The sequence below is a fragment of the Cajanus cajan genome, chromosome 2 (assembly GCF_000230855.2).
Source record: "Cajanus cajan strain Asha chromosome 2, NIPB_CcT2T_4, whole genome shotgun sequence".
In the NCBI taxonomy this organism is placed as follows: domain Eukaryota; kingdom Viridiplantae; phylum Streptophyta; class Magnoliopsida; order Fabales; family Fabaceae; genus Cajanus; species Cajanus cajan.
In genome coordinates this window covers 4,207,269-4,221,634 of record NC_138518.1, presented here as the reverse complement: position 1 = coordinate 4,221,634, position 14,366 = coordinate 4,207,269, and the positions used below count along the sequence as shown (strand labels likewise).

The 14,366-nt window shown below is 33.6% G+C and overlaps 1 protein-coding gene across 2 annotated transcripts; it reads left to right on the top strand.

Moving 5' to 3' along the window:
- The first annotated feature begins 288 nt into the window (after positions 1–288).
- Positions 289–4,324, top strand: LOC109810537 (type I inositol polyphosphate 5-phosphatase 8). Of its 2 annotated transcripts, none has more exons than XM_083067825.1 (7): positions 289–659; positions 792–882; positions 1,057–1,167; positions 1,400–1,960; positions 3,161–3,424; positions 3,607–3,793; positions 4,036–4,324. In XM_083067825.1, exons 1-7 carry the CDS (start codon positions 551–553, stop codon positions 4,108–4,110), a joined length of 1,398 nt encoding a protein of 465 aa, XP_082923951.1. In that variant the 5' UTR covers positions 289–550; the 3' UTR covers positions 4,111–4,324. The 2 variants fall into 2 exon arrangements, with proteins under 2 accessions (XP_082923951.1, XP_082923952.1); XM_083067826.1 differs by having other exon boundaries at positions 550–691.
- Positions 4,325–14,366: the final 10,042 nt, after the last annotated feature.

The window sequence follows — 14,366 nt, the reverse complement described above, 5'->3', positions numbered from 1 at the left end:
GGACAGGTAGCCCTGTAACTATCTCAAAATGTAAAAGCAAGAGACTCTATTTTGAGTAGTACAATAATAATATTAGTAGTCTTGATTCGATGAACAATGTTCCAAACATGAGGGTATACAAAATTATTTGACTCAACATGCAATAATAACGAAACAACAGCTATGTCACGTAGATATCCATGAGACATACGTGACCAGCACCACCTAATAATCAACAAAATGATGGAACCTTGTGAGGCTTATATCTATTTTCATTTATTGCACCCTTTACCCTCACTTCCAAGTGTTGCAAAATCTACCCACTTGGCTTCTTGTCCCTTGATTTAGAAAAAAAATATTAAAATAAATACATGCCTTATTTTCCTATCTCGTGTTTAACGCTAACACTAGCTAGCTAACCCCTTCTTTTGTCACTTCCTCTTGTTGGTTAAGGGCGATTAACACAATAAACCTATACGGCAAATCACATCCTCAACTATTTTTCATCTTATAGTTGAATTGTATTGTATGTAAAATCCATTGAAGAAGAGGGTACCTCCTTTTCCTTGTGATGGAGGTGGAGAATCACAACAAGTCAAGGTATCAAAGGCTACGCAAATGGTTCAATAGCAAGCAAAAGGAAGATAAGCCATCATCATACAGTTTCAACGAAATACAAGGTTCATTACTATGTGCATATTAATTTCCCTATGTACGTGTTTGTAGCCAATATAACATCTATGGTATTGCTTGCTCTTCTTCTTTGAAAGCCTTGAATTAATCTTGGGGGGACCATGCACTGTGTATTTCAGATGGAGCAGAAGATGAGAGTGATGACTATGGGGGTGATCTTTCCCTGAGGTCATTGGAATTAGATCCATGCATTTCAACAAATAAACTAAGGTAAATTAATTAATTACTATATTTGTGTGTAATAATCTTCTGCGTAAGCTTCTGTTGACGGTTCCATCGTGTCACTGACATAGTTCTTATCATTTAACTTAGATGTTAATTAATGTAATGTTTTTATATGGTTTTTATTTTTGTGACATGGATATAGTTCTGTGCATATTTCAGGATCTTTGTTGGTACTTGGAATGTTGCTGGCAGATCTCCTGTAGGAAGTTTGGCTGTTGACTTGGATGAGTGGTTGAATCTCAGGAATGCTGCAGATATATATGTTCTGGGGTATACATATAATTTCTAATTTGAATAACCTGTTCTTAATTTTTTTTGTAAATTTTCCGTTATTTATTGGAAGTTCACAAATTAGCCTAATTAAAACCCTCAGTAAACATTTCATTTCGTATTTTGGTAGAAGATATGTGGTTTAAATTAAATATTCTTAATTAATATTGTATTTGATTAGAATTTTCCTTGATGAGAGTGAAAATGAAGACCCTTTGGAATCTTGTTTCAGGTTTCAAGAAATTGTACCTTTGAAGACCTTAACAGTGATAGGGGCAGAGGATCCATCAGTGGCAACAAGCTGGAACCAGCTAATAGGAAAGACACTGAATGCCAACTGTGCATGTCCATGGATGATGACACCAATGTTGAATTCTTCATCACAAATGTCATGTGATGACAACAGTAACCAATACGTGGAGAATCCAATTCCAAACAACAACAACAACAATGATAAGTACATGCTAGTGGCGAGCAAGAAGATGGTTGGTGTGTTCATAAGTGTGTGGCTGAGGGAAGAGGTGCTGAGGAAGCATAGTGTGTCAAATGTGAGAGTGTGCTCAGTGGCATGTGGGGTGATGGGGTATTTGGGGAACAAAGGGTCAGTGGCAGTTAGCATGTCAATTGAAGGGACAAGCTTTTGCTTTGTGGCAGCACACTTGGCATCTGGGGAGAAGAAGGGTGATGAAGGGAGAAGGAACCATCAGGTGGCAGAGATCTTTAGGAGAACCTCTTTCCCTAGGACCACCAAGGAACATCATCATCATTATCCTCTAACCATCTTAGGCCATGAGTAAGTTTGTCTCTACTCCTTTCTTTTCATTTTACTTCTATTTGTTGTTCTGACAAGTGGTTAATACTCATTTGATTCAATTGCTTTTGATATCTTTACTAATTTCATTTTACAAAAGTTTAATAGAAGTTTTTTTCCACATGTCTTACAATCTCATGAATTTTGTTATTTAATTTTTAAATTACATATTTTACATCAAATCTTAAAAATTTTGTATATTATAACACTTTTTAATGTCATTTGACATTATTAGTTAGTTGTTGTAGTTAGTTAATTATTATTGTAATATATTATTTCACATCATCATATCATCATTTAAATGTGATATCATTAATTCATGTTAACGTTTAACATGTCACATTAATAAATAATATTTCATGTTCACGATCAACTAACAAGTTAATTAAATATGTAGAATTTTGATAGTTAAATAAAAAAATATATAATTTAAAAAATTATGTGACAAAATTTCACCGTAAATCATATATGACAAAATTTTAAGTCTTTTAAATTTTGGTCTTTCCATTTTTTCTTTACAACAAAATTGTTGTTGTCACTGTTTTAATCATGTAATAGTTTTGGTTGAATCATTGACTTGACATTTTAATATTTAACATAACTAATTTTTTACTTTTAATTGTTTTTAGGACAATAATAATTAATAAAACTAGTTTAGTTTCTATTGGTTAGAATATTTTGGAATGTTTTCAATTAAAGTCGTTTCCAGTGGACTGAATCATTCAGCAGGAGAAAGAAAAAGAGTTGAATGGTGTATGAGAGAATCTTCAGGGTTGCCTGTTAAGACAAAACCTACCTGAAAATTAAGATACCACCACACAGGTTGTAATTAGTAAGATCCAATAATTGAGTATATGATTTTAAATTTTAGCTGAAGTTGCGTAATGGAAGTTGTGATAAAGTGTTGAATGATGTAGTTGTGACATTGGTACAGCAGGTCATTTTCAATTATGAGAAGTCTAATAAGTACACTAAAAAGCATAGCTTGTGTGGTAGCCACAGTAATGTTAATTAAATTGAGGAACATAGCTCGAAATCCCTACTACCTGCTACAAAACTCTTAGCTTGCTTCATAAAAGGAAGTCACTATGCTACTCTATTGTTGATAAAACACATGAATTTAATTAACTCTAACACATGTTAACCATATATGTTGCATTAATTTAATTTTGCACCATGCAGCCGTATATTCTGGTTCGGGGACCTGAACTATAGGTTATACTCGGAGGACAATTTTGCAAGACATTTGATAAGAAAGCAAGATTGGAAGGCATTGCAAGAGTATGATCAGCTTCAGAAAGAACTTGAAGAAGGTGGAGTATTCGAGGGTTGGAAAGAAGGTGACATAGAATTTGCCCCCACATACAAATACTCATCTTCCACTACCAATAGATACTGTGGTAGCCTCCCAAGTAGATCAGGGGAAAAACAAAGAACTCCAGCATGGTACGTGTGTATATACTGATAATAATAAAACTTAATATTGGTGTCACACTTTATTGTACACAATTAAAATAATAGGGGTCAAATTGTGAAGAAAATCACAAAAATGAGAATAATAGTGGACAAAAATGTAATTAGTGAAAGAAATAAGACAAGTGGTTGCTTAATTTTATGTGGGCATGCAGGTGTGATCGAATTCTTTGGTATGGTAAAGGAGTGGAGCAACTTCACTATTTTCGGGGTGAAAGCAAGTTCTCTGATCATCGACCTGTTTCAGCACTTTTCTCTACACAAATTGAGATTAAATCTTCTAGTAGAGGATTAATGGAGTTGGAAAATATCCCACAAACAATATTGTTAAACCCCAACAATGTAAGTTCTCAGTGCTTTATGTAAGAGTTATTGTTTAAATCCACCAAACGAAGTTGATTTTCTTAACATGTATATAGGATTGATGTTAAGGATACAAAAGTGTGAAGAAAAGAAATAAATAATCTTTTAAGATAAAATTACAGGTGGTGTTGCTAACAAAGGACTCATGTTAACAAAATCAAATTGTCTATATAAAAAATGGGTTCTTATTCTAAAGTCATGATTCCCATTAATTGTGGCAGGGGGTGAACAAAGGAGATGAAGATGGAAACTCTTCCTTATTGTCATTGTTAACAAAGGATGTACATGGCTGCTAACACATGCAAATAAAACTTTATATTAAAGGGGTGACACAAATTTTCAGCCAGGTCATGGTCCTCACAAAAATGACACATAATTGCTGTTCCTAAAACCCAGCATTTTTTTTTGGATAGAAGGATTTGGAAGGTTGTTATTAGTGTTGGGAAATGTTCCCAACAATTAGATGGCAAGGCATGGTAAATAGTAAATACAATTTCTGTTGATAATCAAGGTGGATGTTAGGTTTAATATGAAAAATCTATGTTCCAATTCAGAAGAAAATTACAACATATTGTGAATTATACATATATCACTGATCTAAAACGAATGCAATCTACTAAAATAACAAATATAAAAAGGAATAATCAGATTATTGTGTTCCCAAGTTCTCTCTTCTTTTTTTTTATTTCTATGCAAAACATGCCACGATTCATCATTACCAGAATGCAAGGCTTTCTTGTATTTAGACCATACAAAATTGACCAAGCAAGTCTCATTGCAGTGTGGTAACAGAATTTTGGGCTTTGATTGTTTTAATTAATTTTGACAAAACTAATTTGAAAATGTTAATCATAATTTAGATGTGTAAGAGGAATTGATTCTGATTGCAAAACAAACGAGAGAAATTATTGTATAATTTGAGACTACTATAACCTAAATCAATTTTTACATGACACAACCAAATTTTATTAACTCTTTTTGATCAATTAAAAAAACTAGATTATATATAACGTGAAAAATAGTTGACCATGAACACGTGATGATAATTTTTTTTTGAATTGAGCTGCATGATGATTCTAATGCTAATCAATTGAAATATTAATCTCCATTAACAATACTAAGACGAAAGAAACGATCAAAACTTGTAACGAAAGATTTAGTAAAACAGAACAAAAACTTGGTCTCTGCCTCACCAAAAAATTTGAAATATTTTTTTCAATTCTGAAATTCTAAGTATGTCAAGAATATAGATTTTGGCACGTCTTCATTTCACGCAATTCATTGTTGAAAATTCAATAGTGAGTAATGATATTCCACTTCCTAATTAGTTAAGAATGAGTCAAGGGAGGATCATCTATGTGAAGAGACCCTTAACCATATTTCACCTAACATTCATTTTTCATATTATAAAAGATGAAGTGTAATAAGTACCGACAAATTGAATAAATTTTGAAATTGAAGAGCCAACTAATTAATTTACCAAATGTCATGTGTCTTTAAGGAGTATAGATTTCGGAATTGAAGAACCATGCCAATTAATTGAACAAAGCCCATTTGTCTTAAAGGAATGTGTTCATGATTTCACCAAAAAAAAAAAAAAAAGGAGTGTTCACATGGCTTGTACCTTTCTATCCACATGTGACGGAGTTTCCACTTTTCAAGTTAGAGAATTGATTGAACACTTTAGGACGTATGACATTCAATGGAGAAATTAACTATCAAAATACATATTTTATAATAGTGAAGTTGAGTCTAATTTAATCTTACAAAATTAGTTTGATATGTGAATAAATGGTGAGTGACGAGACTTGAGTTTTTCTCAATACACCCTCTTACGCCTATGGTACATGTATCAATGATGAGTAACCTATTTAGAGTGAATCTAAATAGCTCTGATACCAGAGTAGAATAGTGAATTTGAGTCTAACTCAATCCTACAAAATCGACTTGTAAGTTAAAGATTGTTTTCTTCTTATATATTCTTTAATTACCTTATTTTTAGTTGATATGTGACTTATGTTTTTTTCAATACATATATCACTTTAATGTCAATAAATAAAAGTGATATTTATAACTTTTGAGAACTCCAAATACTCTTTATAAAAAAATATACAATTTAGAAGAGGTTTTTTTTTTAGAGTCTTTTATTATGAATTTTTTTTTATTTATAATAAAAAATTCTTAAAAATACCTCTAAATTTGTATTCAAATAAATTTTTAATACATAATTACTCCAAAGTCTAAACACCTCATTTTTATTTATTTTTTTATTTCTTAACAATAATTACACTCAGGTTTAAATCTAAAACTTCATACATATTACTTTAATTTTTTAATGCTAAATTGAATTTATTGATTACTTATTATTTCTCTCTCTTCCTATCAATTCATATTATCTATTTTAAGTTTTAACATTAATGTTTCTCTTTTTATCTCTCTTAAGTGTCATCTAAAAATTGGTGTTGCGCAATTATTTTCCATAAAGATATATGGATAGATAACTAGATATTGCATTTCTTGTGTCTTTTGGTTTTCATGTTCATCAATGACACCTTTGTTCTACAATAAACAAATTCCAGCTAAAGCCAACTGCTTGTCCCCTTAGAGAAAGAGTGAAATATACGAAAGAATCAGTGTTTTGCAGCATCGATTCTCAGTCTATCTTCTAATGAACCTTCCGTACGTTTTGTTTCCCATTCAATAGCTTGAGATATTGTCCATGAATATTTTCAAAAAGTCTAATAACTTCAACATCATTCACTTTAACCATATCATATCTTTGAAATATATGGTTAAAGTGAGTTTTAGCATAGATACTCATAAACAACAATACATCTTCGATCATTTCTATATAATACATGCAGTATCTATCAAAAAGTATTTTAAAAAATACATTGCTTAACGACTGAAATTGTGACAAAAGAAAATCCATAATTGGTAAGTAATTTTTTTTATGGATACATTTAAATTGTTAGTGACCAACATTGCAATTGAATTCCTAGTCACAAAAACATTTTACTATTATTATTTTTAATATTCATTTTTATTAATTACAACATAGCAAATGGTGTAAGTTTCCAAAAAAAAAAAAAAAAACTAAAGACGAAAAACTCGTTAGGTCAATATTATTACTGTTGCGGGTTGCATCAATTGTCCCGTGGCAGAGGCTAGGTGGGTCAAGTCACTGTCGAATCATGGCGCTTCGGCTGCTGCGCTCTTAAGTAAAAAGAGTTGCGCCCTGACTATCAGTTATAGCTTTTGGCCTAGTGGTAAGCGCTCGATTCAACATAGCTTTTGGCCTAGTGGTAAGTGCTCGATCCAACAATTGGTATCAGAGCCAAGGTCATGAGTTCAATACCCAGCGGGGGCTGAGGGGGAGATTGTTGCGGGTTGCATCAATTGTCCGTGGCGGAGGCTAGGTGGGGCAAGTCACTGTCGAATCATGGCACTTGGGCTGCTGCGCTCTTAAGTAAAAAGAGTTGCGCCCTGACTATCAGCTATATATAGCTTTTGGCCTAGTGGTAAGCGTTCGATCCAACAACTACAATAGTGACATTAATATTAGCCTCTAACGCAATACACTAAAGAACACAATAACAAAAATATATATATATATATATATATATATATATATATTTATATATAAACAATATTAGAGAAAATAAAACTCTAGTCCTTAATTTGTTTCTTATTAGAATAGAATATATAAATATACTCTTATTTTTTTTTTTTTATAAGTTGTGTAGGTACAAATTTCTTCTAAGAGATCTGTTACGCTATCTTTCTTCCTTATCTGTTAGAAGTTAGTTACATATTCTATTTTACGTTAGTTGGACTTATTGCCCATATATACTGGGCTGATTGTATTTTATACATATTATACAAAATATATTTTACATACAAAATTTCTCTCTCTCTTTCTCTCTCTCTTTCTAACCTAAAATCCTATTATGGTATCAAAGCTAGTTGATTCCTAATCATGGCTTCTGCACCAAAACTAATTTCTACCCACCCTCCCTCTCTTGCAATTACCACCTTCTTTTCACAACCTCTAAAAAGTTGATGAAGGACAACTTTCTTTCATGAAAACAACAAATTGAACTAGTCATCAAAGGTCACCAATTGCATCAATTTCTAGTGAATCCATAGATTCCAACGTGATTCCTCACAGAAGTAGATCACGATACTAGAAACATCAAATCCTTGTATCTTCACTAGGAGCAACAAAATTCCCTCTTTTTTTGTCTCGGCTTCGGTCATTGATTACTACGTCGATCCTCTCTTGCATCATTGGATGTGTTCATTCTTAGCAACTTTGGGATAAACTGCATAGTCACTTCAATGGACACATGCGTGTGTGATTTAGGATGCTTCACACTAAATTTCAAAATTTGAGGAAAAAGAATCAATTGATTTTTGAATATATTCTGCACATCAAAGCTATTATTAATGTGCTTTGTTCCATCGATGATCTTGTCTCGATTCAAAAACTATTATATGTAATAGTTAAAGATCTTTTAGAAGAATATGATTCGTTAATCAACCTTGTTACCAACAGATTGGAACCGTATGATCTTAACGAACTCAAAGCACTTTTGTTGGCTTAAGAGGTGCGGTTGGAATGATATCGCAAGAACGTAATAAACATAGTCATTGTTCATCTTTATAATTCAACCTCAAAAGTAGTGTATTTCTGATTTGAAGCAACTACAGGTTCATGTTGCCAACAACTTGCAATTGTATTAAACAAACCCCAATCATCAACAAGGCATATATGGAAGAGGCATAGGTTGCAACTATGGACATGATCATGGAGGCCGCGACTCAATCCAGTGACAAGTGTGTAATAAATTTGTCCATGATGCTTCAATCTGCTATCATCGATATAACCCTAACTATGCTCCTTTCAACAATAACTTTGGTCAATGTTTCAATTCTAGTCAAATATCCAACAACTTCCAATAGTTCGGAAATAGTTATACTTCTAATTACCAATATGGAAACAATTATGGTGCCAACACTAATTATAACAATGCTTTCATCAACAATAATTTTTTAGCAGCACTTAAGGTCTTTATCTCTAATGTCAATAACATTGGTTCCTCGAGATGGTATCCTAACTCAGAAGCTTCCCATCATGTGACTCCAGATTAGTTAAACATCCAACAATCTACTCCATGAGAAGGTTTTGATTAGATACTTGTTGGCAATGGTCAAGCCCCCCATAGCTTTTACAGGTTCAACTTGGTTTCCTTATACCTTTAACCTTAAGTTTCAACTTGTCTTTCGTAGTCCACTTCATGTTCCTTGTGACATCTTCTACCCCAACATTAATATACAACAAATATAACAATAAAATTTTTCTTTTCTTCTTTTTGGGTAAATAAAATCTTTCATAGTTTAATAACATCTTTCATGTATAAAATAATTGTTTCAAATATCATAAGGTAGAAGATTCACATTCATAACTCATCAATCATAAAAAGTCAACATATAAGTATTAAAACCCAAGGAATCATATAAAAGAAAATATAGATTAATTCCAGCAAAGGTGGCAGTGCCTCCTAGTTAGGAATTAATTTGTAACTTTAAAATCATGTAATAAAATAGTATGACAAAGATGTACATTTTGGTCTTTTCTCAAGAACGTTCAAAATTACAAAAGAAGAGAAAATTAAAGCTTTAAAAATAATAACATATTAAACTAAGCTAGCTATGTCCCGATGTCACATCCTATCAGAGCATGCCCAACTGAAGCCTTAAGCCTCATCAACCACATCCTCATGATGTTGATCGCCTGCAACATAATTTAAACACATACAAAAGCAACAAGGGAGTGAGAAACATGTCACTCAGTTTCAGGTGCAAAAATAACTGCTAGATAACACACACACACACACACAACATATATAAGTCACATGTAAACTATACACATAAATAGTCAATATCACATATATATTCATTTATCATGCTTATGATGTCATGGACTCGACTCATAAATGCATGCATGTGGCGCCATACGGAAGATTCACAATTCATCGTTGGTGACCCTAAGGTACACCTGGCTAGCATGTTACATCGTGGGTGACCCTAAGGTACACCTGGCTAGCATGTTACATCGTGGGTGACCCGAAGGTACACCTAGCATGTTACGTCGTGGGTGACCCGAGGGTACACCTAGTTAGCATCGTTGGTATGCGGCCTCAGCGGCACACCTGGAGTAATATATGCATATGATGCATGTCATACATTCATAATCTCATTGACCCAACATTTGACTTATTACAGAATTTCATTAAGTACATCATGTCATCATTTTTCATGTCCTCATAGTCACATCTTGTCTCAATAGTCCATTCTTAGGTCTCATATCATTTGTCCATATTTCACATGGTCATGTCATAAATACTCCTCATAAGGTCCGCATAGGAATTCACAGAGATCCAGAGAGCATTTTTTTTCATATTAAAACCCATTTATTATTAATATTAATTTCATATTCATTTATTACTTTCAACAAAGAACAAAGTAGAATAAATAGAAAATCGGACAGAACAACGACACCTTCAACAAAGAACAAAGTAGAGTAAATAGAAAATCAAACAGAACAACGACAAGGGATTGGGATTACATAATCATTTATTATTTCCAACAAGAAATAAAGTAAAACAAACAGAAAATAAGACAGCACAACGGCAAAGGATTGGGGGCCAATCCGACAAACAACTATCCAACAATTATCCCCACACCCCTGAGCGAGGTTCTCACTCCCCCCTTACCTGGATAAGCGGAGCTGGAACTTGGGCAGAGCCTCCTCTTCTAGGTTCCCTTTTTTTCTTTCCCTCTCTCTTTCTTTCTCTTTTTTCTTTCTTTCTCTCTCTCTCTCTCTCTCTATTCTTTCTCTCTCTAAGATTTTACCTCTCACTCCGTTACATTTTTTTTCACCCCTGATGCCCCTATTTATAGGCATTCTGACGCACCCGGAACGGCCGTTCCGGATCCTTCAAATCTGGGCAAAATTCTCAACTGGAACGGCCCGTTCCAAAATCGGAATGGCCCGTTCCCGAAAAGCAAAACGGCCCGTTCTGAAACCAGAACGGCCCGTTCTGAAACCAGAACGGCCCGTTCCAAAACCCAGCAGAACGGCCCGTTTTGCTTTCAGAACGACCCGTTCTCCCTTCCAGAACGGTCCGTTCCAGGCCCGTTCTAGGACAACAAAAACAACACGTTTTCAATATTTGGAACGACCCGTTCCACTTTTGGAACGGCCCGTTCCGGAACCCAAAATACCCCTATAACTTTATTAAAATTACGAAAATGCCATTAAAAAAATTGGGTGTTACAATTCTCCCCTCCTTTTAGAAATTTCGTCCCCGAAATTTACCTGAAAACAGAGATGGATAAGCTTCTCGCATCTTGCTTTCTAACTCCCATGTAGCACTTTCTTCAATATTTCCTCCCCAAACGACCTTAACCAAAGGGATTTTCTGTCCTTTTAGTTGTTTCACCCTCGTGTCATCAATTCTTAAAGGAACTGTTTCATAGGTAAGATTATCCTTCAACTGAATGTTGTCAGACTCAATGATATGGGAAGGATCATGGACATATTTTCTGAGTTGAGAAACTTGAAAGACACTATGGAGATTTGAAAGAGATGGAGGCAAAGCAACTTGATAAGCTACTTCACCGATCCTTTTAAGAATTTGATAAGGACACTAGTGGAAAATTAGGATATTACGTCACCCATTTTACGTCGGAAATACAAACACCCGACGTAATAAAAACGCGGTGGCACGTTTCGTAATTTTTATGACTTTTTTACGTCGGACCTTTAAGGGACTGTCACAACCGAGATCGCGACGGGACGGCGAAAAATATATACCTTTTTTTTTTTAGATATGGAGTCGCCACCAATATTTATTTCTATGAAAAAAACATTGGAAAAAAAACATTAAAGAAAAATGGTCTACAAAATCAGATTTTGAGTTCGGGAGTCAATTACGTGTAAGGAAGGTATTAGCACCTTACAACGTCCATCATAAAGACGGTTACCTCTAATTAATCAAACAAACCATTATAACTTTTAAAAATATTTATCTCACCCCAAATTAATAGAAATTAACGATGATAAACACATTTATTTTATTCAACAAGTGCATTGAAAGTTGTTTATTATCATTATTACTGTTATTATTTTTATTTTTGGGCTCGACAGGAATAATTTCCTGGTCCTACGTATCTTCATATGTAATGAAGAATCAGAGTCACGTAGTTCTTTGAAAGAAAATGTTTTAATGGTTTTGATTTATTTATTATTATTTAAATTTACTCTTTTAATTTAGGACTTTTGAACTGTCTCAGCTCATACATCCCGAAATTGACAGAGGTGTACACCAAAGTCAATTGAATTATTTAGTTTTGATTATACTTATTGCCGTTATTACATGCGAATCTTAGTCCCTTTTTTTTTAATAATAAATTTTGTTGCAACAGTAATGTTTTATAAATTATTAATTTAGAGAGAAGTTTAAAATAACAAGCCGTCACAACTTGCACTTTTAAAATTTTAGGATTAAAAGAACGTCACAATCAGCTAATCCTTTATCTTAAAATAACCCTTAATTTAATTATGTTATAAAATTTTTAATAATTAACATTTATAATTCGTGAGAAGTTATTAACATTAACTAAAACATATTTTTTTTTTGTCTTAAGACTATCAAGCTGTCACAGCTTGCATCTAAAATATTAAAGTCTAAAAGATGTCTCATCTAGTTAACTCTATCATAAAATTTATTGCTTCGATGACATGTTTTTCTTATTTAATTAGTATTATTAATATTGATATTATTAAATTAATATGAGAATGTTTAAACAGAAAAATCTACACGTTACATTTGTTCCTATTTTATTCGACTCAAATCCCTTCAGTTTATTCTATTTTAATAATTCTATTTAATAGCTTTAACTATAAAGGCGATGCTAATCAAGTCATATATAATAAAGGCTTATTATATTTGATAAGAATCCCACCACAATGTAACGACAATAAAGGAAAGTAAATCAGGGAAAAGATACACCAAATATAATTTTCAAACACATGGAATATCATAAACGGATGTTGAATGATTATTATAATAACACGTATTTGACCGGCAAAGTAATATATTCACGTTGTGGGGCCACTAAGAAAAATCGGCATAGTAAATGATGAAATAAACATGAATAAAAACGTGGCAACAAGTTGTAGGGATCAAATGTTAAGAAGAGAATCCCCATACAGCAAGCTAATTTTTTTACCAATCATGCATTCATAAATTAAAAAATATAAGGGTAACAATTCTACCCAATCAACACGAGAAAGAACAAGAAACTGCACCTGTACTGCGCTAACTCTTATTTGTGCGAAGAAGCCAATGAGTGCTAGATAGGAAGCCAACCCCCCTCGATCCGAATCCCCTTCCTCTCTTCGTAGTAGTCCCTTTTATATTGCCTCCAAGTAATCATCATATTCTGTTGCCTTACGTGATTTCATAGCAGGAGCGGTGGGCTCAAGGTGTGTGATCAATCACATCTTTATTAATATTGGAGGCGCTTGCAGGCTAGTCCCGGGGAGATCTCTGAAGTGCAGAAATTTCCAGATCGTGTACTGTGTGTGTGGCAATAAATGAACACTCTCTCTTTTTTTATTATCATTTATTATTATTTTATATTATTATTATTATAAGTATGCATTTTGATTTATTTGTTTTGAAAAAAACATTACAATTTGGAGTTGTATTAGACATAATTTTTATCTTTCTAGAGAGGGTAGTGCTTGAGTCTTTCATTTTAATTTGAATGTTGAATAAGAAAAAGAAAAATATATTATCATGTGATTAATTTATAAAGAAAAGAAATGAAAAAGAAGTACAAAGAGAAGAGGACAAAATTGGATGTTTACAGGGACCGACGTAAATTTTAACATCTACGTCGGCTATACATAGTGTCCGACGTAGATGTTAAAATTTACGTCGGACCTTAAAGGGACCGACGTAAATAAGCCACAACCTGCTTAAAAGAAGGTGTGCGCGCATGGCTAGGTTTCAAAAATTTCTTTCTCCCGCGCGTTGTTTCTTCTTCTGCACCTCATCCCTCCGAAGCCTCCTCAAGTTTCTTCTTCTGTTTTTCTTCTTCGGAGGTTTCTTCTTCGCGTTGGTTCCATACGTCCATCTTTTTTTTATGAGGTTATGTTTATGACCAGTTTCAATATTTTTTTTGTAATAAACAGAATCAAGCTCAGATAAAAGAGGAGAAGATGAAGAGTGACTGTCAGCAAGTAGCAGAGACATCCACGGATCCAACTGGGTTAGGCCGAGATGAAAGGAGCTCTGCGCTAGAAGAGTTAAAAGATGAAGTCCGGATTTGGAGAACCTGCTCCTGGGTTTATCAAGCAGAACGGGCCGTTTTGCTTGGAGAACGGGCCGTTCTCCAAGCAGAACGGGCTGTTTTGCTTGAAGAACGGGACGTTCTGCTTGGAGAACGGGCCGTTCTCCAAGCAGAACGAGCCGTT